The 20,042-nt window shown below is 52.0% G+C and overlaps 6 protein-coding genes and 1 non-coding gene across 7 annotated transcripts; 4 read left to right on the top strand and 3 right to left on the bottom strand.

Annotated features, from left to right (window-relative positions):
- The first annotated feature begins 3,730 nt into the window (after positions 1–3,730).
- Positions 3,731–4,161, top strand: BDP81DRAFT_145046 (uncharacterized protein). The gene has a single exon (XM_060581878.1). It carries the CDS (start codon positions 3,800–3,802, stop codon positions 4,040–4,042), a length of 243 nt encoding a protein of 80 aa, XP_060438635.1. The 5' UTR covers positions 3,731–3,799; the 3' UTR covers positions 4,043–4,161.
- On the bottom strand, positions 4,084–4,156 carry BDP81DRAFT_t353. The gene has a single exon. It is a non-coding gene; the product is annotated as a tRNA-Lys (tRNA).
- A 287-nt stretch (positions 4,162–4,448) lies between the features above and the next one.
- BDP81DRAFT_441073 (S-adenosyl-L-methionine-dependent methyltransferase) lies at positions 4,449–5,418 on the bottom strand. The gene has a single exon (XM_060591570.1). It carries the CDS (start codon positions 5,213–5,215, stop codon positions 4,595–4,597), a length of 621 nt encoding a protein of 206 aa, XP_060438634.1. The 5' UTR covers positions 5,216–5,418; the 3' UTR covers positions 4,449–4,594.
- A 2,068-nt stretch (positions 5,419–7,486) lies between these two features.
- BDP81DRAFT_507213 (uncharacterized protein) lies at positions 7,487–10,885 on the top strand (the record flags this gene model as incomplete). The annotated part of the gene is made up of 3 exons (XM_060595677.1): positions 7,487–7,945; positions 8,931–10,130; positions 10,165–10,885. Exons 1-3 carry the CDS (start codon positions 7,914–7,916, stop codon positions 10,883–10,885), a joined length of 1,953 nt encoding a protein of 650 aa, XP_060438633.1. The 5' UTR covers positions 7,487–7,913.
- A 1,564-nt stretch (positions 10,886–12,449) lies between these two features.
- On the top strand, positions 12,450–13,555 carry BDP81DRAFT_441069 (uncharacterized protein). Its single transcript, XM_060591569.1, has one exon. It carries the CDS (start codon positions 12,868–12,870, stop codon positions 13,309–13,311), a length of 444 nt encoding a protein of 147 aa, XP_060438632.1. The 5' UTR covers positions 12,450–12,867; the 3' UTR covers positions 13,312–13,555.
- Positions 13,556–13,946: 391 nt separating this feature from the next.
- BDP81DRAFT_455193 (uncharacterized protein) lies at positions 13,947–17,100 on the bottom strand (the record flags this gene model as incomplete). The annotated part of the gene is made up of 4 exons (XM_060593042.1): positions 13,947–14,338; positions 14,398–14,621; positions 14,755–15,614; positions 15,676–17,100. The coding sequence occupies 4 exons, from the start codon at positions 17,098–17,100 to the stop codon at positions 13,947–13,949; spliced, it is 2,901 nt and encodes a 966-aa protein (XP_060438631.1).
- Positions 17,101–18,714: 1,614 nt separating this feature from the next.
- BDP81DRAFT_145011 (uncharacterized protein) lies at positions 18,715–19,999 on the top strand. The gene has a single exon (XM_060581877.1). The coding sequence runs from the start codon at positions 18,852–18,854 to the stop codon at positions 19,872–19,874; it is 1,023 nt and encodes a 340-aa protein (XP_060438630.1). The 5' UTR covers positions 18,715–18,851; the 3' UTR covers positions 19,875–19,999.
- The last annotated feature ends 43 nt before the right edge of the window (positions 20,000–20,042 follow it).

Genomic DNA, 20,042 nt, shown 5'->3' with positions numbered 1-20,042 from the left:
CTTCAGCTCTCTTCTTGAAGCGGCTCGATCTAGCACAGCACGGGGCAGGCCCTGTGGATTGGGGCTTCTCTCGACAGGAGTTCCCAAGAGCTGCATATCAACACTTTTTGGATGTTTTATTACATCAGAACAAACACCAGGCAACAAATCATGACTGTTCACGAACGTCACGGAAATGAAGCCATGTAGACCACGTTAGGCCCCTACAATTGGGTCTCTGTCATGATGGTCCCATGACAGTAAGCCGGATTCGAAGAAAGAACTCCGATGTACGATAATGCGTTGACACGAGGGGCTTACGATGCCTTCCTCAGTCAACTTCTCTCTCTCTCCCTCATCAACTTTTTTCTCTTACAAAAATTACTTTGCTCCAATCATTCCTTTTTTTTCCTTCCTTCCATCATTTGGACCTCACCAAACTCTGAGCGGGCGTAGCCATACTGGCCCCCCTCAAACCATTCGTTAACACCTTAATGTCTGCACCATCTAAACAGCAAGGGGTGAGAAGGGCGGAAGCTTATTCCCGGTTGCTGTTTCTTTTTCTCTTTGTTCACGGCCCGGTTCGCTGGATGACCGAGCCTGGGTAAAAAAGGAGTTGCAAACACTTCGAAAAGAAAAAAAGGGCGATGGCATAGGGATGGTTCTTCTTAATGGGCGCGGCACAGCGAGGAGGCGCAGGGGATGAGGAAGAGGCCGGGCCTTTTTTTCCTTTAGTGCAATACCCAGCAGAGAGGATGAAATGGGGCTGGATTCGGTCTGGAATTGGGTTCCGTTTTTGTTGACATTGTCTATATGGCATATCTCTGATTTTCTATCATTTTTCACCATTTTTTGTTTGTTGCTGAATCACAGGCTTGCGAAAGGGGGGTTGTGTTGTACGGAGAATTCGGAAAAAGACAAGGGGCAACCGATTGCACCCGAACCCTTTTTTGCACATAGGATCTTATTTTATGTACGAACGAAGCAAGAAATGAGCCTGGGGACTCGCCGAGGCATGGTACTCGCGAGATCTTTTACTACAGACCATGATGAACAACTTTCTTTTTCCCTGGGGCCATTATTGGATTGTGAGGAATGAGTCGACAACTGGGGAAAGCTGGATGGCTGCATGGTTGAAGATATGCGGAGTGGGAGCGAGCAACTATGGACATCGCGAGGGGTTGCTATGGCAGGTTCCAGCGACTTTGCGGGCTTACGACTAACACACTTTTGCATTCTAGCCACCTAGGTGGTTCTTGGCAAGATGCTGCGAAGAGCCTTTAATTGATCTCACCGAAGCCATGGATTCAGCGTGGACAATGGAGATTTGGCCGCCGACAGAGAGAAAACGAGGAGTTCTCTGGGATCACAGCTCTGGATCCCCGGGACACCGTCCGTCGAAAACACCACAATGTCAGAGTCGCAACACCACCACCAAGGCAGGCTTGGCTCGCAACGTCAACAACGAGCTTTCTCGGCAGCGACTCCGTCCAACGCCTTGGCACATTCGGCTCGGCGACCCTTTGCCGGCTTGTCATTCTCTTCCCCCCCCCCCTCCCTCCGGCAGCGCCATCGACAACCCAAATCATTGTCTGCCCCACGCCACCGTGGAAACGAGGTTCTTCCATAGTCGTTGGTTTGTGAAGCACCTCACCCCGGTCTTCCGCGGGAAAGGGGAGGCGCAGGGCTTTGGTTGGGAGGCTCATTAGGGTAGCGCCACGACACTTCTAACAAGAAGCCGGTGACACGTGTGTCGTTATACTAGGGACTAAACTGACAGTTTACGGATCGTAGAGGTGGTACGACGTTGTTGGTTACACTGGGTCTTGAGCTCTGAATCGTAGTTGCTGCGCCTCTCACGTGTCTGCGTCTTGAAGACTGGAGACTTGGATGGACGGGAGTTTTGATACAGAGTCGTTTGCACTAGTTCAATGGTTCTTCAGCGCTTTTGTGCAGCTGTCTCGTCCTCCGCACCGACCCCACGGTGTAAAGCTTCATCGCGTGTTTCTCGTTGGTTGAGAATGCTTGTTTAGTTGCTGTTCAGATAGTGGCACTGCTGCGACGACCACGTGGGGTTGGACGAGTTTGACAACGGTGACAGGTCTATCCCTGTAGCACGATCTAGCTTCTGACTGCCCACCCGTCGTTCCATGAGAGGGAACTGGGAAGCGGGGGTTTACTGGTGAGGTGGTTAGGGAACTGAGACCAGAGAGCCGGGGAGTTCACCCGGGGAGGGAGAGAGCACTCGGGGAGGGTGGTATTACCCGCTAGGATGGAGGCTCAGTGATGCTACGTGACCACTGTGCTACTCTAGGACACAACGAGGGCCCGTGATTGAAGGTAGTAAGCATCACCCTACTTTACACCAGTGGTCCTCACCTGCGATGTGTGATGGTGTGCCCTGACTAGTGAGCCAAGTCTCACGGTCGTTGCGGGAACCGGAGGCAGATACGTGTCATACATGACACAAGGATGGCATGGGGAAACCTTCTTTTTCCTTCTCTTTGGGGTCCAAAGCCAAGTTTTGCTGGGAGCGAGTGAGTGTGAATAGATCATGCCTCTCTACTGCGTACATACCTTGCCATTAGATTCACATGGCGCGCGAAATTGATGTCAGCAACAGCCCTGAGAACTTGGGTTTTACCTACAATCCACATAGCCTCAAGTTGTGTCGGCTCAACTTGCCGCTACTACATATCTCGAACACACTCTTTCCAACGTGAAAAGTATCGAGATGGGGAGCCCGCTTTTCTTTTTAGGACGGAATTCCCTGGTGCCCATGTGCCTTTACACTGACCAAATTTCAAGGTCCTCCGGCTCGGCTCTTATCATCCGCCCGTCTTTGGCGGAGACTGGCCGATTAAACGAGAACGAACCTCACGGTCCATTCTTGGCCGCCCCCCTCCACCTCCCCATTTCCACTCAACTCAGATCCCCCGCCCACTCCCACCCCTTGCTCAAGGTAGAGCTCGCACTAGGGAAGCCTGAAGGGAGGGGACCCGCTAGTTTAAACTTGGTGATCCCCGGGAGCCCGGGCCGGCGATGATCGAGGGATGGGTGGGACGGGGTTGATGCTAGGGGATTTGCGTTCTGGGATGTCATCAACAGCTATCCTAGCTATTCTAGCGTGCCTTGGTCAGATTCAGTGTTTTTCTCGCTTAGTCCGTGGCCTGGACCCTTGATCGTCGATAGCTACGCTCTGACCTTTGGGGGTTTAGTGATGATTGTTGTTTTACCAGGTCGCTTAGGTCGTTTGTGTTGTCGGGTACTAACGTGTGTGTGGGGAAGCGAATGGAGGCTGGAGAGAGAAAGGGGCTATGGGGGGGGGGTTCCAAAACTCTTGTGAGAGTGTTGCGAATGTATTTGCCCGCGGATTAGTTTTTGTTGGATTCACAGGTGGAAAAGGAAAATACTCGAGTATCGTGGGTAGCAACGATCACCGACTGTAGTGGTGATATTGCTTGTTCTTGTTGTTCTTGAGTGGAAGTCTAACCAGGTGCCAGCGGCGGCAGGAAGTCTGGGGTATACCACCCTCGTGTGGCTGAGCCACACGGACCACCGTGGCTGGAACGGACCGCGGCAGCAACCTCCTGCTGCCTAATGTAGGCCTATTCCAACAGTTTTGCTTGTGGCGAAGCGTGTGAGAGATGGTGATGGGTACAGTCAGCCTGCCCCGTTGTCGATCAATATTTGTCTTTTTTGTCATCTTGGCTTGAATAGCGTCCCTTGCGTTGAGATGCTTTTTGAGACGTCAATGACCACGCTCGTATGATTTCGACTGTATGAACTGACGTCTATTCGTTGTCTGCTCGTGTCAGTGATGATTCTTGAACCTTGCTTGTTTCTAGGTGGAGTTTTGCGCGTGTTAGTGTACACCGAAAGCGATGTCTGTTCACTCAGTGATGGCATTAGGGTGTTTCTGAATTACACCTTCACCGGGCTAAAAGTGAGGGCTTATGAATTTGCCTACTTGCTTGGATATTGCCTCAATGTGAAAAAGAGCGAGGAGGGTGATAAAGGACTTATCTATGGACTCAAAAAATTGACAAATGCTGAAAACTGAAGAACCCGATGAGTGGCTTTACCAATCGTGATGAGGATTTGAGCCTCACGCGGGGGTCGAACCCGCAACCTTGAGATTAAGAGTCTCACGCTCTACCGATTGAGCTAGCAAGGCGGGTCTTGTTTGTTGAGTGAAGTGCTGCGCTCAGGGCTTGAGGAGCTTCGCGCCAGCCGTCGATCTGCGCCGCGGGATTCAGCTTCTTCTTCCCCGCCGTCCCGGCTCCGCCGCGTTGGGCGTTTTCCGGCAGGCGGTGAGGCTGGTTTCAAGGCGGCTGGTCAGTCTCCGTTGGGTGGCGAGGAAAGGCGGCAATGAATGTGAGTCGAATCCCAGAATCTAGACACATCTTTCGACGTTCCAGGAATGATGGAGCTGGGTTCAGAGCTGCACTTCAAGGTAGGTAGCGTACTCTTCATTTGCTGCACATAGTATTATGAAGAGGGCCTGTTTAACTTCCCTGTATCTCAGCAACAGTAAGTTTCGATTCCTCATAGCTTTAATTATAGGTTCTTTCGTTTGTCATCTACGGACTACTCCTTAAGTTCTTAACATCCGTCACTGAACTTGCAGAACAACCATAATCGCATGCGCTCCTTGCCCACGTCGATAGTCTTCCAACTGATCACTCAAGAGTTTGACTTTCTCTGACTTGTCAAGTGAGGCAATCTTCTCCTTATAACCATTCTTCTCCCAAACAGCCTCGTACACCGTTGCGACAACAAACCCGCCAGGGCGGACAATTCTCACAAACTCGTCAAAGGCTTCGGGTCCCACGTGACCCTCGGTCATCGTACCGACGCATACGACGGTATCGTAAGAGTTTGAGGCCTGAGACAAAGGCTTGGAGAGGTCTGTCGTGCTCAAAGACTGGTACGCACCAGATCTCTCAGCGACCTTGAGCATCCCTTGGCTGAGGTCTATGCCATCTATCTGCGTGGCTCCAAGCTTCGCGAGGTTGGCCCCGACAAGGCCTGTTCCACATCCAGCGTCCAGGATTCTCGACTTGGCAATGGCAGATGAACCGACATACTTGACCACGTACTCGCTGGCAATGACTGGCGCGACGTAGTCTTGGTCTGCGCCTAGTAGGTCGCGATCATAGTTTTCGGCCCAGTCGTCGTAGAGGATTTGTGCCTCGGCGGTACTGGTCACATTCAAAGCGCGTTCAATCGACATATTGGCGAACGATAATCGGCGATGACCTCTGTCCTAGGTAGATAGTCAAAAGTGGTGGCTTAATAATGTCATCAAGGGAAAGCGCGTGATGTTGGTGAAAAGTATCGTCCTACATCGTCGCGGGCGTCAAATGTCGGACTATTATCAAGCAACATTTCGACACCAAGCGAGAATGACGTTGAGTAGCGCGTTCAACACCTCGGAAGATACTACGTGCTGATTGGCGCTGCTTTCCATCTGAGCACGTGTTGAAAGCAGATCGACAATTTCCTCCCAGTAAGGATTACTCTAAGATCCTTGACTAATCCTATACCTAACTTAGCATGCATTCAATCTGGGGGAATGATTTAACGCCACCATGTGGCTGGCTCCAGCTGACTTGTTCTTCCTGCACCGGCTCTTCGGACTTTCGGAGTATGCGGGGTCGGTGTGTTCGTGGCTTACCTTAGACACCGCCAAAGGACTTTCGCACTTTGCGACAAAGATGACGGCCCAGGGGGATTTGGGAATTTGTTTTCCTTAACTTTTAGGAATTGGGAATCAATCACAAGTGTTCCTCTTCAGATGTAAACGTGGCGTAAAGATCGTATCCATAAATACCATAGCCATACGTCCAACCAGATACCGCTCACTGTTGATGCAAGCTACTCGTTATCCATAATCCCTATTCACAAGACGCTACGGTTTTCTATCTACCACAACCAACTCTTCTCCACTCCAAATTCCCACCATACCTTGATCATACTTCCGTTTGAGATCCCATCACTCCAGTCACAACCATGCCTGTCTACCCAAGAAACCAAAGGCCCCTCCACACGGCTCTCGCTGCGGATAGACAGCGTGCTCTCGAAAAGGCAAACTCGAAGGCCGCAACGTCTGGAAAGATAGAGTACGCCTCTAGAGATCGCAAAAGCTCGAAGGCACAAGACAAAATGGAGGTGTTCGGCACGAGAAATGCTAGAAGGTGGCTCGGCAGCCTCCACATAACTTCGAAGACCTCCCACGGAACATCAAAGCCTCGCACGTCGGAATACCAAAGCCTATAGAGCGCAAGCTTCCTTCACGACCGTACATCGACCGACAGAAACCATGATGCCTCACATCCGAAATTACCACCTTCAAGCATGCCCGATGATGCATCGACAGACATAACTCGAAGACTCAGAATTGCGAAGTTGCGATCGCGATTCGCGAATGGTCAACAGACGAGCAGTCTACGATCACACCACGACCGGTCTGTACACAAAACCTCTGGAACGTACGAAGGCATCATTGCCAGCTTCACAAAACTGCAGCCGGCAGTGATCGCACAGGGAAGAAAGAAGAAAGGCACATGGAGGATCGCGAGGGCATGCTGCATGGTCCTGGGTGGTGCTATAAAGTTACGAGCATTGGTCATCGAGATGGAAGGTATTATTTTTATGTCACAAAAAGGACAATAGCTGCCGGGGCTATGGGGCTATGGGTGATATCTTCGGCTATTGTACTGCTATTCAGGAGTTTAGGGGAAAGAGGCTGAGGAGTAACAGGCGTTGGTGAAGGAATTGTCGTTGCCGATTTATTATTTATACCCTGTTTCGAACGTTAATAGAACAAGATTGTGCCCCGGAAACAGACAAATTGGGAATGTCTAAAACGCCTCATCTGGAACCTAAAATGTCTGTCATATGCCCTTGCTCGGAGCTCTTGATCAAAGTTGTAGAATGCACCCATGCCGAAGTCTACTGTAAACCGTGGACGATCCGGGACCACTACCGCCCCCGATAGGCCTGGCCGAAGCCTATTGGTACGCCCTGGTCAGAGACCCGGGTGCCTTTGAGAAGTTCGAGCGTGTGACGCGCTACTATGAGGCTCACTCTCTGCAAAGATAGCGAGCCCGAGATCCCGCGCCTCACAACTCTCTCACACACCCACCGACGCCTTGAGGCCCCGGCCTTACCACACCCCTCTCTCTTCCTTCCTCCTTTATCTTCTATATAAGAAAATATAAGAAAACAGAAAAATGCTCGCGTAGGCAAATATGCCTCCGAGGGCCGGTTACTTGTTGCGGCAACGCCGTCTGTGGACGGCGTAGGGCTGCTAGAGACCCATTCGCTTCTGCCGAGTCAGGGACCCCCTGCTGGCGTGCTTTTTGGAACTGAACGGACCCTGGGGATTAGATACTAAACTCCACTGCTCTAGGCACGAGAAGAAAAGTGTACATTATAGACTGCCTGACTTGTCGTACGCTATAATGGCGGCACGGCACATCATATGCCCAAAGGGCGCTCTGGTTGATCGGAGCTTAGTTACATAGATAGCTGGGCACCTGTCCCTGATGATGTAAAACACCACTACTACTACTACTACTACTATTGGGGTCGCTGATGGGGTGGTATCATAGACCGCCATACCAAATCGGGCTTGCCGTCGTTGGTACGAATAGTCCCAGTCACCTGGCTCAGGTGCGACTTTTGGTTCCAAGTATGCGGCGAAAATCGGAGTGCCATCATGGCTCGGCGCAGGTGTTACCACTGTCTGGAGTGGAGTTGGCTTCTTACGCCTGAATGGTACGACCGGCACTTCCTGAAGCCCATGGCCATCATCCTCTCCGTCTTCGTCGTCCAAGGGGGCATCTAGAAATGGGTCGTAGGAGAGTCGATCGCAGACGCGACACATTGTTGTAAGATATTGTTATTCGGCTTGATCAACAAACAACATGGTGAGTGAGCTCTTTAAAGGTGATGGGTGGTAAGTTCACAGCACTGAATAATGTGGCTTTATCCTAAACCCAATGGGCACATGTCGCTGTGATTGTTGTTGGGTTATTGGGTCCTGTGAGGAACAAGTAGGATTGACGCTATCATGAAGTGGGGCTAATGGTGCCTAGAGCCGGCGAAATATGTCCGGTTAACAGCTGATCGAGGATTAGTCGCAGTCTACAGCAATTTACTGTAAATTGTCACAGTTGAGCACAGCCTCTTGATTGAGCTAGTGAGTGTTATGCCGTTGTACTACCTACCTTAAGGCACCTAAAATCAAATGGTTATGTGTTGGTCATTGCGAGATACCGAGTAAGAAATCATGCTGAACTTGAAATATTGTAAAGATTCGCGATGACCAAATGGGGTTACGAGATTGACACGCTGCGATTAATAAGAAAGCACTAAAAACAATAAAGAGCCATCGCCATGTTAGGTCTTGAAGTGGATTGAAACATGATTTTGTTGTAAACTTGTAATCTGCCCCATAAGTCTGTACTTGAGATGATGAAACCGGACACTCAGCTAAACCAGTGGTTCAAATACTGCTTGATTGGCTGATTGGCAAAGATTGCAGGCTCGATCACTTTATGCTATTTTCTGTAATTGAAGCGATGTCGGAGTTGTTCCGACAGTATTCGTGCAAAGACTTACAGCTTGTGTGATCGAGGAGCGATGGCGTATCGAGGGCCTTGTAATGACGTGCGGCTTGCCTTATCATCCAAACACGGGTCAGCAGCGGCGGCATCTTGTATCAACTTGAATTTCGCTATGTCTGGCTCGAGAACGAATTGATCATTGAATTATTCAGAGCAGTAATCAAGCATATGTTCATCCTTAACACGTTTTTCACACCACCTCTGCCATTGGACTCATTTCGAGAAACTCAAATCAAATACCTTACATTATACATATATCACGACGATCTCGACACCTTCGCCGCAGGATCTCATCTCTCAAATTGACCCCAACAGGCTTGAGGCTGTTCGTAGAAAGTATGCAGAAGAAGCAAAGAGACTTAGGCCAGAAGGCTCCGCACAGTTTCAACCCCTCAACGAAGCATCAGAGGATCGACTTCACTCGCTTCTCGAAGATCCATGGGCAGATCACGCAGTATTGAATACTAAGCCATCGCCATTTCGCAATGCCAGGCACACTCGTTTCTTTGTCTTGGGAGCCGGATTTGGAGGGCTTCTGTACGCGGTAAATCTCATCAAGTCCGGCGTCGCAACCGCAGACGAGATCCGAATCGTCGATGCCGCTGGCGGCTTTGGCGGGACTTGGTACTGGCACCGGTATCCTGGGCTGCACTGCGACCTCGAGAGTTACTGCTACCTGCCTCTACTTGAGGAGACTGGATACATTCCCACCAAGAAATACGCCCCAGCCGCAGAAATCAGACAGTATGCGGAGCTCATTGCGTCGCGATGGAAGCTTGACGACAAGACTCTGTTTCGGTCTGATGTGCAGAGCGTGCAGTGGGATGATGACAAGGAGCTCTGGAATATTAGTCTCTTTGAGAGACGTGGTCCGGGAGACCCTGAAATCCAACAAAAGATCCAGGCGCAGTATGCTTACCTAGCTGCGGGCGTTCTTACAAAGCCACAAGTTCCCAAGATTCCCGGTCTGCTCTCCTACAAAGGGGACATATTCCACACTTCTAGGTGGAACTACGATGTCACCGGTGGATCTCAAGAGGACCAAACACTCACGAACTTGAGAGACAAAAGAGTCGCCATAGTCGGCACGGCTGCAACGGCCATAGGAGCAATTCCCACGCTGGCCAAGTTCGCCAAGGAATTGTACGTGGTCCAGCGAACACCGGCCTACGTCAAGGAACGCGGTCAACAAGAAACCGACTCCGAAACTTTCAAAGCTACCGTCGCGCGCAAGAAAGGATGGCAATTTGAGAGGCAGATCAACTTGAACCGACACATGACCAACGCCGTGCTGCCAGGTCAACCTAATCTGGTGAAAGATGGCTGGACTGGTATGCCCGCTTACTCCGCCGTCATGGGATCACCCGCTCACGGCATCGTCAACCCCTCCTCAGAAGACCAGGAACGAAGGGCCACCTGGTTCCACGCCTTGGATTTGCCGCATATGGAAGGCGTGCGCGCTCGTGTCAGCAGCATCGCCAAAGACGAAGCTACCGCTAAGAAATTGAAGCCCTTGTACCCCGTCTTGGTGCAAACGTCCAACATTCAGCGATGAGTATCTAGAAACTTTCAATGAGTCACACGTACACCTCCTTGACACGGACGGCAAAGGCCCATCTAGCGCTACAGAGAAGGGCATCGTCGTCGCCGGCCAGGAGTATCCCGTCGACGTCATCATCTTCAGCACAGGGTATTCCGTTACTGGTGGCCGTACGGGAGGCAGCCCAGCGGAACGAGTCGGCATCGAGGTTCTCGGCCGCAATGGTCTCTCGATGGATGATAAGTGGCGACGCAACGGCGCTGCCACGCTACATGGATATCTCACAAACGAGTTTCCCAACCTCTTTTTCTCCGGTACGTCTCAGGGCACCATCACGGGGAACAATGTGTTCATGTTGGGCCTCATTGCTCGACATGTCACGTACATCATTTCCGAGGCCGAGAGACGAGTGGGACCTGGTCAAAGGGCCATCGTCGAGGTGACTCGAGAGGCAGAGGAGCAACACAGTCAAGAGGTTGCGAAGAGAGCCCCGTTCTTTTCGTCGCTTGCGGGATGTACTCCAGGATACTTCAATGGACACAGACAAGCGGCCTCAGACGAACCAAAGGAGAGGGCAAAGCAGGCTCGCGGAGTCGTGTGGGCCGAGGGAACAGTGTCGTCCTTGGAGTACATCGGGAGGTGGAGGAACGAGGGCAAATTGCAAGGGATATCCGTTTCTGCGCGACCTAGGGTTGCGTCGAATGGCACGGAGAGGTTTTCTAAGATTTGATGCAGCGCGTAGACAAATTCTGGGATTTTAAAGAGATCAAGTTGCGGTGTTATTTGACCAAGGAAGAACTCCAGTCCATAAATTAAATAAAAGCCCACCCTTCCTATTCGCACACGCTCCAAAGTAGAGCGACGTACCAGTACCAGATGTTAGGCCCAATGTGACTGCAACTTGTCTGAACTGTGCAAACTGTCTTGGATCTGGCTAGTAGGCGGGCTACGAGGTAAAAGCAATTGCCTTATTATACAAGTGAACGTAGGCTAGGGGTCATCTAGCTCATGATGAGACAATTGTCTCGACATAATGAGCATTACCGACCTGGGCCCTTGCATGCAATTCAGGCAATTAAAACCTCTCCCCGCTATCATTGACGGGGCATCTTTAGGGAACAAAGAGAAATACACAGCATCCCAGTCGACAGATTCAAACATTTTTTTTGATGCACCTCACGGAAACACAGTTCTAAGCTGTTCTCAATAACAAGAAGGCAGCATGTTATCTTGTTCCTATGGAAATTTACGCCTAAGCTCACTTTGAGGGTACAGCAGATGTGCGAAAAGTCAGAACTCACGATTTCAGAAGCAACGATGCTATTTGAAATTCGAACCTTGAGCAGCAAATCGACCTTGCTTATAATTAAGCGCCGTGTCTATCCACAGATTTCCGAGAGGAGTCTTACTCACGGTATGCCACGATGCTCTCTGGCAATAGCAGACGAGTTGCAGGATGAGTCTTACATGTGCGGCTAACACCATCGAGATGATAACGGACGAGAGGACACGTTCTCATCTGAAGTCTATAGAAGAGGGAAGTCACGGAAAGTATGCAATACATTTCATGCCGAACTTCTAATCCGATTTTCAAAGGACCACGAGTTGCGTTCGACGATTCCCAAGAGTAAATGACATCACTCACTTATATAAGTCTACTAGTAGAAAACAACGTCGCGACTTGTCGGCTATCTTGGACTAAATACAAGTCATGCCTCGGAACCCACCTGATTGAACCTGACGATGGTATTTTAGGCTACTACCCACATAGCTAAGTGTTGTCAAGATCAGACTTTGCCATAATCAGTCCCCCAAGATGACGTTGAATCTTTTTTTCGATAATAAGAGACGGGCTTTTCAGAAAAGCCGAAGGGACCGGAAGAGTTTGTCAAAGTTGAGCCTCGGCCCGGCCGCCCGGAGTTCAAAGGCAGAAATGGAAAACTGTTGGTATACACGTCAGCAAGGCAACCGTACGGTTGGAACGAAGTGTCAATAATGGTCTATTATTGCTGCGTCTTGAGGTGGAAGGAGGAGGTTGTGGGCAGAGCCCACGGCCTCTCAGAAGTGGTATGTAAGGGGTCGTTTGTAAGTGCCCATACCGCCTTCCAGATCCACCTTTTCTGCCGACTGCTCAGAGATCCAACAAAAACGATCCCGGGGCGTGATCACTCTACCGAGTCCGCCGTCTGTAGACTTCGTGTTCGCATGTTAAACTTCAAGCTGCTATTCCAACGGAGGCGACGGAACTTTTCCAAGCTTGATCGAGATCAAAGAGTAGGGGCGGGACGGTAATCAACGGACATGGTCAATGACGAGTTGGAAATTGGGTGTAGGAGGTCCAAGTATAAATTCTTGGCCAACCCCCTTTGCCAACATCAGCTTTTGGGAACGCAGATTCATCACATTTACACATATCTGAACATCCACTGACACCACACCCACTCTCTCATCATTATCGCTTGTCTGTTAACCTGCTTACAATCCACCATCATAAACAAGCATTTAAAATTCCCGAGATTCCCGTCAATCCAAACTCTATCCACGTAGCTGGGACCACTCCCCGTACCCGGATTCCCCGAAAACTCAATCCTGAGAAACGCCCTTGCCACCCTTCACATAACGAAGACTTCCCACCTCCTCCTCTTCGCCACCCCCACCCTCGCCGGCGTAGCCCCAGCCACAACCGCCGAACAGTGCGGAACCCTCGGCGTAATGGCCTACACCGCCGCATCCCTCGACGCCGCCGTCGCCGGTGGCAGTGGCGTCGATCCCGCACAGATCCGCACGTGTCAAGAACACCCCCTAGGCCCGGCCCCCCGACCCGAACACGCCGTCGGACCCCGTCCGAAAGCCTCTCCCTCGACTGCTTCCGCAGACTTCGACAGCAAGGAAGGAGTCAACTCCACCGCCGTGGGCCACTGGGGCTGGGGCTGGCGGCACGGCGGCTGGGGAAACTGCTGGGACAGCGATCCGGGCGACTACGGGTGTTCGGGCGGCTACTGCTACAAGGCGTGTGATGGTGATGGCAGGTGGTGCTGGACTGCGCGGAATAGGGGGTACGGGGATTGGAAGACGTGCAATACGAATTCTGATTGTGCTAATTTGGATGATGGTGGGTGCGGGAGGGGGTGTAAGTCTTGTGGCTGCGGCTGTTAGGACAGATGGATCCAATGCCTGGTCGCTTTCTTTATTGTTCGTTTCAGTACTTTATCGTGGTCAGTGGTGTGAGATGGGACCGGGAATGCGTCTGAGTTTGGTGTTTGGCTTCTTGGATTGATGCATCTGTGTGTATTTAGTCTGGTAGCTGAATTCTTATTGAGGCGGCATGAAGGATCAACGCTGGGTCCCTCCTTACTAGTGATGGGTCTGGACTTCTGATGAGTACCTCACTTTGCATGTGTTAGTGTTGCTTGGATGACCATCTCGTCTCATAAGTTGACGTAATCGGACCCGGAAGCGACACATGCTTGACATGGATCAATTTGTCACAATGATAATTCAGGAAGGGAGTTCTCTTGTCGGACGCAACTGAAATTTTCCCCTAGTTGCGCCCCTGAGACCGCATAAGAATGACATTGTCCCCTTGGCTTTGGGGAACGATATCACTATCCTACCTGAGAAGAATTGTCGGGCTTTCGTTTGTGTGTAAACATCCGACCTCAATAGGGTTCAAGGTCAGGCAATGCATGGAAAAGCGTTGGGTATCATAACACGGGGATCTAGCAGCTTCTAATGAACATGAAAATCGACACTTTCCGTACTTGTGCCAGTAGTCTGGCTTCTTCTTCACATCAAAGATCTGTGGAAGGGCTAATATACATCGACTCGTCATAACGACACCCAGGGAATTGGAAACCAACAACCGAAGGAACTTGTCTCATGATCCCAGCCTCTTGACAACTAGAATCAGCTGTTGTGTTGTAGTCAAAATTAACCGGCTCGAATTCATCTCTCGTTACCATGGCATTGGCGGACAGTGTCGACATGTTTGACGACCCTCCAGTTAACGAGGGCACTTCAGATGCGATGGTCGACTGTGTGAGAGACCGTGGGTTCTGAAATTCGCGAATCCACTTCAGGCATATGTCGATCTCCCTTTGGACCTCGCCATAGATTTGATGCTGTCTCCGTGACTCCAGGAAGTTACTGAACCTATCAAGCTCGTCGCGGTCTAAGTAGTTAGCTGCACGTTCGTAATTGGCTTTGCGCCAGCTTTAGTTTGGCAATTTGAAGGACACGTACAGGGGGAAGGCATTGCCTCTGGGGATATCCGTATTGATCTAAAGATGATCTTGTAGATCCTACCCCACTTGTAGGCTCCATCCTTGCCGCGCATCTGGTCTTGAGAGGAGCTCAACTGCGCGTCGTCCATGTTATCATCCACCATGGCATGTTGCCTCTGGCATTGAACTTCAGAATCACGGTGATCATCGAGGTCTTCTCGCGAGGGCAGTCGCTTTTGGCACCTGCTGCATTTGTATCCAGGTTCGTAGTGTTTACGTTGGAGATGTTCCCTAGCATGAAACATTAGCTGGTGCTTTCGTGTATGGATTGTCTCTGGTGTCGCCCCGGGTCAGACGAAGTCGAGACTAAACTTACTTGAGTCGGTGAAATTCCTCCCAGCCGGCACCTGCACAGGACTTCCACTTCCCCCTTCTATACTTCTCCGGGTTTAGCTTGAAGTAAGGGCAAGCAAAAGCGCGGCTCTCATCATGGGAATTCGTCTGGGACTCTGAGGATGAGTCAAGAGGACCTTCCGCCCCTGGTGTAGATGCAGCACTCGTTCCTAGCGACGTATGCAACCTACGCCGTTTACCTTCGGGCTTTTCGCTGCTGGTGCTGCGGCGTCGCTTTCTATTGTTGGTAATCACAGGCACAGTAAGACTCGGACGAGATAATATCGGGAGCTCTCCGAAAGAGGGCAAGGATGTTTCCATATTTGGCGACCCGAGTTGGCCTATGTCGGGTGAGATGGTGATATTCATGCTCCCGTATAATAAGTTTGGCTGTTTCATGGTGTCGTCGTAAGTTCCCAAAAGTGGCTCCGTGAACGCGAAAGGCAAGACGGCAGCACCAGTACTTATGTCATCCCCAGCAGTAAAGCTAGCAGATGGATAGGTGTAGTCCAGCTGGGGCGCAAGCACCGGCAATGTCTGATTATACTGTGTTGGATCTGGTACCTCGACCACGTTCACAGTGATAGATCGAGGCTCATGGTGCGGGGTTCCTGTCAAGTGCTCGTTTCCACAGGTCCAACTCGATACGCTTCCACGAGGAGCTGGCTCAGTGTAGCTCGGGTCACCTAAGCACTTTTGGTACATCGTCTCGAGGCTGGAGACAACATCGGAGCAAGATGTCCGCTTGGACCCATCGACCTCCAACATCTTGTCTCGAATCAGGTCCAACAAGTCGTGAGTAAAGGTACTCGCTCTTGGGGCTCGATGGAGTCGACTTATCCACTGCACAGGACTGCGTTAGCATACACGCGTAACACGAACACATCCCGATCAGAGTACTCACATGCGAGACAGCGGCCTTGAGCTTAACTCTGGTGCCCTGTTCTTGGTCTTTGGAAACCTCAAAAAAGGAGTTATCTGGCCGTCCGCCGGCCTTGGTTTGACGATTGGCGCTGAATTTCTTCACCCCCTTGCGGCCCAGAGTCATCCACGTAGCAGCTACACTCATGACGCAGCCTAGGGACCAGATATCTGCCTTTTGGCCATCGAATGTGCCGACGTCGTGCTCTGGAGCACGGTACATCGGTGAGCAGCCTACAGGCCTGTCGCACAGTGAAAGGTCTGTCCCGCGGCTGATCCGAGATAAGCCAAAGTCAGCGAGCTTCCACTGGCCGTTTTCAACGAGGATGTTTTCCGGTTTGATGTCGCCGTGGTAGGCTCCACCACCTCCCTCGGTCGGTTCTTGATACCCCTTGCTTGAGCGCTTCTTCAGTCGGCAGTAGTGTATCGCTTTCAAGGCCTCGGCGACACCGAGCATCTGCTTCGCGGTCAAGGTCGCAGGCTTCACCGCGTTGGCTGAGCCACAAGGCAAAGAGGATGCCGGCTCGGTGAAGACGCCGTGGAGGTCGTTCTCAGCCCAGGGGAAAACCAGGTAATAGGTTTCCCCACGCTTAAAGGTGGTAAGTAGCTCAATGACATGAGGTTGATCCGGGCCGCCAAAGGTCTTGAGGGCGTCTACCTCACGCCTGTAGTCTTCTGGACCCGCGTTGAGAAGCTCCTTGACTGCGACGATGGAGGCGGAGAAGTCATGATGCCCGTCGTGAAGGTGGGCCTGGTAGATGCGAGAGTTGTTGCTGCAATTGTTGCGAGGCCACTGGGTTCCGCGAGGGAGGTCTGGGACGACGAAAGGCAGGATAGTAGACTCTGGGAACTCGCGGGGCTCGCCGTCGAGATCTGCTCGCGCAAGAACGGGCGCTAGAAACTTCCACTGCATCTCCTCGAAGAGGATTGACTCGTAGTGACTGAGCCCCATCAGGGATAGATCAAAGCTAGACCGGGTAGCCATGGACCGCACCAAAGTGCTCGTCTTGCCTCCCGGCGTGGGCGAGAATGCCAATGGGAGCTGCGCGTCGCCGATGTGATTCTGTCTGAAAGCTGCGATAGCATCGACTCGACCTATCAAGACCAGGATGGCAAAAGTCTTGATGTGCGTCTGATCCTTGACGATTGTGGAGGCATAGATGCAACGCATAAAGTCGGCACCAGAACAGGAAGCCCGGAGAGCCCCCAACACCGACTTCTCGGAAAGAATCGAGTTGATGTCGGACTCGGGAAAGAACTTCTTGGAGGCGTCTCCGTTGAAGTTCAAGGAGCGACGCATGGCTCCCTCCAATGACTGTTTCAGAGGCTTGGTAGTCTCCATGATGTCAGGCTGAAGCACAAGTGGCTGAAGGACGGGGGCTTCATTTTCGGGAGTAGTCTTGATCATGCTCAGGGCACTGTAGTATGATGGTTGTTGGTGGTTGCTGTTCAAGGATTCCAAGGGGATCAGAGGTGGGCGAGACGAAGTGGAAGAAGATTCCGGCAGAGGGGGGAGCAGCAGCATTTAAAGATGAGCAAGAATCACATACTTCACAGAAAACAGGGCGATCGAACATTGCACGTTAGTAGCACAAATACAAGATTCGGTAAAGCATCTCGCAACACTCTTCCAGCGCAACTTCGCGTTTGCGTACGAGTAAAGGCGTGAAAATTCATCTTGAGCTCTCAAGATTGGTTAGGTTGAAGTAGGGCAACCAGGCGTCGAGCACCAGCGAGCACAGCCCCAATGCCGCGTCGACGTAACGGTATCGGTAGACAGTCGTGTCTCATGCAGTTCATGGCCGGCGAGTGTCGTCACAGGATTTCAGCTGTTCCAGTCGATGAATCAAGGGAGTAATATGGTTCGCATGAGGCACAAAAGGGGGAAACATGAACGTGAGGAGTGTTGGATGAGTGAGTGGGTGAGTGGTCAGTGAAGTGAGTGAGTGAGGCGTTGGGTGAGGTGAGCAACAAAGTCCCAAGTTTAAGCTTATCCGGGAATTAAAATCGGACGTAAAGCTTGGTCAGTCATCCCCACTCCAGCCAACTTCACGTCCGTTCCCCTCTCCCACTCTCTTCATCTCACACTCACTGTCCATTTCTCACCTCTCAATCGACTCTTGAGATGAGAAGAACGTAGAACTGCCATCTCATCTCATCGCAACTCAATTGAGCATCATAGACACTCAATCTCATCATGCTCACTCAATCGAAAACACCAAAATCAGTACGAGGACGGAGAGTCGAGCATTGAGAAACTTACCTTAGATAAGCCAACATCAAAGACAATCGGTGAGAACGCCAAGATATGCCAAGGAAAAATCACCTTCTGGGCGCCTATCACCTCGCACCACGCGACCCTCCCGCCCGCTGCTGCTCTCTTTTTCGCTCATTGATGTAATCTGTGACCGCCGACCAGTGTGTCTGTACTTCCTGCTGTGGTGTCTGGTGCCTTTTTCACCCCCGCTCCTCTCTTCACCTTCTCTCTTTTTCTCGGCGCTCTGCCCAGGAAAATCCTCGACTCTCCAAACCCCAAAGGAAGAAATCAAGTAACGCTCGAGGTCGAACGATGAAGCCAGCGATAAAAGTGTTGGCGAAACCTTCTACTACCCACCGGCCATAGCATTCAATCCATCTGCTTTCTCCATCGCCTCGCCCCCTTGACAAACCAGAACCGCTATTTGGGGTCTCTCCACGGTCCGCATAAGGTCGGCAAGCCAACAACACACCACGCACGCACGCACAAACGTACCGCAACCGCAACCACGCACCCCACACCCCGTCCGCGAACAACAACGGCGCCGAGACCAAAAACCTCATCCGTCGTTGCCGTACTTCCGTGCCAGACGAACCACCTCCCATCATCCTGCGGACCTGCCGCAGCATCGATCAGGCAGCGCAAACCCGGCGCACCGCGCTGCTCTCGCTCTCTCTCTTTCGCGTCCCGGGACCCAGGTCTTTATACCTATTCGGCCAGGCCCATTGTCATCGCTGTCTTGGCCCTGCGTGGCCTCTTGCCGGTTTACCGTCCCCGGTCTCCCCTCAACACGTTTCCCTTGACGTAGACCGACTCAACCGAGGACGGAAAGGACAAACCCGTTCAGTCCATCCCGCCGGTTCGGTGTCCCTCCCTACGGATACACCCCCACCCCCCCTAGAATGAGGATCTCGTCCCCGAGCTTCATGGGGACCTCCCTCCTCACGGTCCTCGCGGGGTCCGGGCCCGCCCTCGCAACGGTCCCCATCCTAACAGAGGTCTCCCTAAAAGGCTGCGCCGACGTCGCCTGTCCGCCCGGCGCCGTCGACGACCTCGTCGGCGAGTCAAACTGCACCCTCGCCGGCTCCGTCCTCCGCCGCGTCGGCATCGCCCCGGAAGTCCTCGACATACCCATAGACGACAACAACACCACCGACATCCGCAAGCTCTCCCTCACCGTCGCCACCCTCGCAAACTCCCCCGCGCCGCCAAACTCCCCCAACTGGATGAAGAAGCAGCTCTACACGCAGTCCTACTACCTCGGCGCCCCCGCGGGCCTGAATCTCTCGTCGGAGAGCTATCCAAAGGGATGTGCCCTCATCTTCCAGCACATGTTCCAGACCCTACCCACCCCACACGAGGTGCCCGACCTCGATACCACAGACTGCAGTTCCTGGCTACAGCAGTCCTGCATGGACGAGATCACGGGCTACGTAGACGACTTCCGCGCCGCGCACTCCAAAGACGAGACGCTCCCCCGGTGCCAGGAAATCGCAATGTACCTCGAGGAGCGGACGCGCACAGATAAAGACTTCCACTGCAACCTCGTCGCCGGCGCCGTCAACATCACCGGCGTAGACGTCATCGGGCCCGACGCCCCCACCGTGCTGGCGCAGGACGCGGGCGACGCGGATGATAACAATGACTGTCACCCTACGCTGCCGCAGGCGTACGACATGTTCAAGCTCACCGACGTTGAGCTGATTCTCGACGGGGACGGGAGCACGACGAAGCCGACGGGTGGGTTGAACGGGTATACGCCCGTCATGAGCGTCTTGTTTGATAAGCTCTTGTATTCGCAGTGGATCTGCATGAAGACGATGAGTGAGTATGACCAGGAGAACGCGAGTGCGAGAACGAGTACGCCTGTGATGGCGGGGCTTGTTATGGGGTTTGCAACCTTGTTAGCAATCATGATGCTATGAACAAAACAACACAAAACATGGCGAGCGAGAGACAGAGAGTGTGTGGAGAGCGACATTGAGATTACGAGGGAAAACAGGACTGGCCCGGATAGTTTATGACTTTACGCAATATATACCCCAATGAAACCACGGCGGAATAGATATGACACGCCTTATTCAACCCAAATG

The sequence above is a fragment of the Colletotrichum phormii genome, assembly GCF_030913505.1.
Source record: "Colletotrichum phormii strain CBS 102054 chromosome Unknown BDP81scaffold_34, whole genome shotgun sequence".
NCBI classification, from domain to species: domain Eukaryota; kingdom Fungi; phylum Ascomycota; class Sordariomycetes; order Glomerellales; family Glomerellaceae; genus Colletotrichum; species Colletotrichum phormii.
The sequence above is the reverse complement of the archived record's forward strand: the minus strand, read 5'-3'. Positions and strand labels throughout refer to the sequence as shown.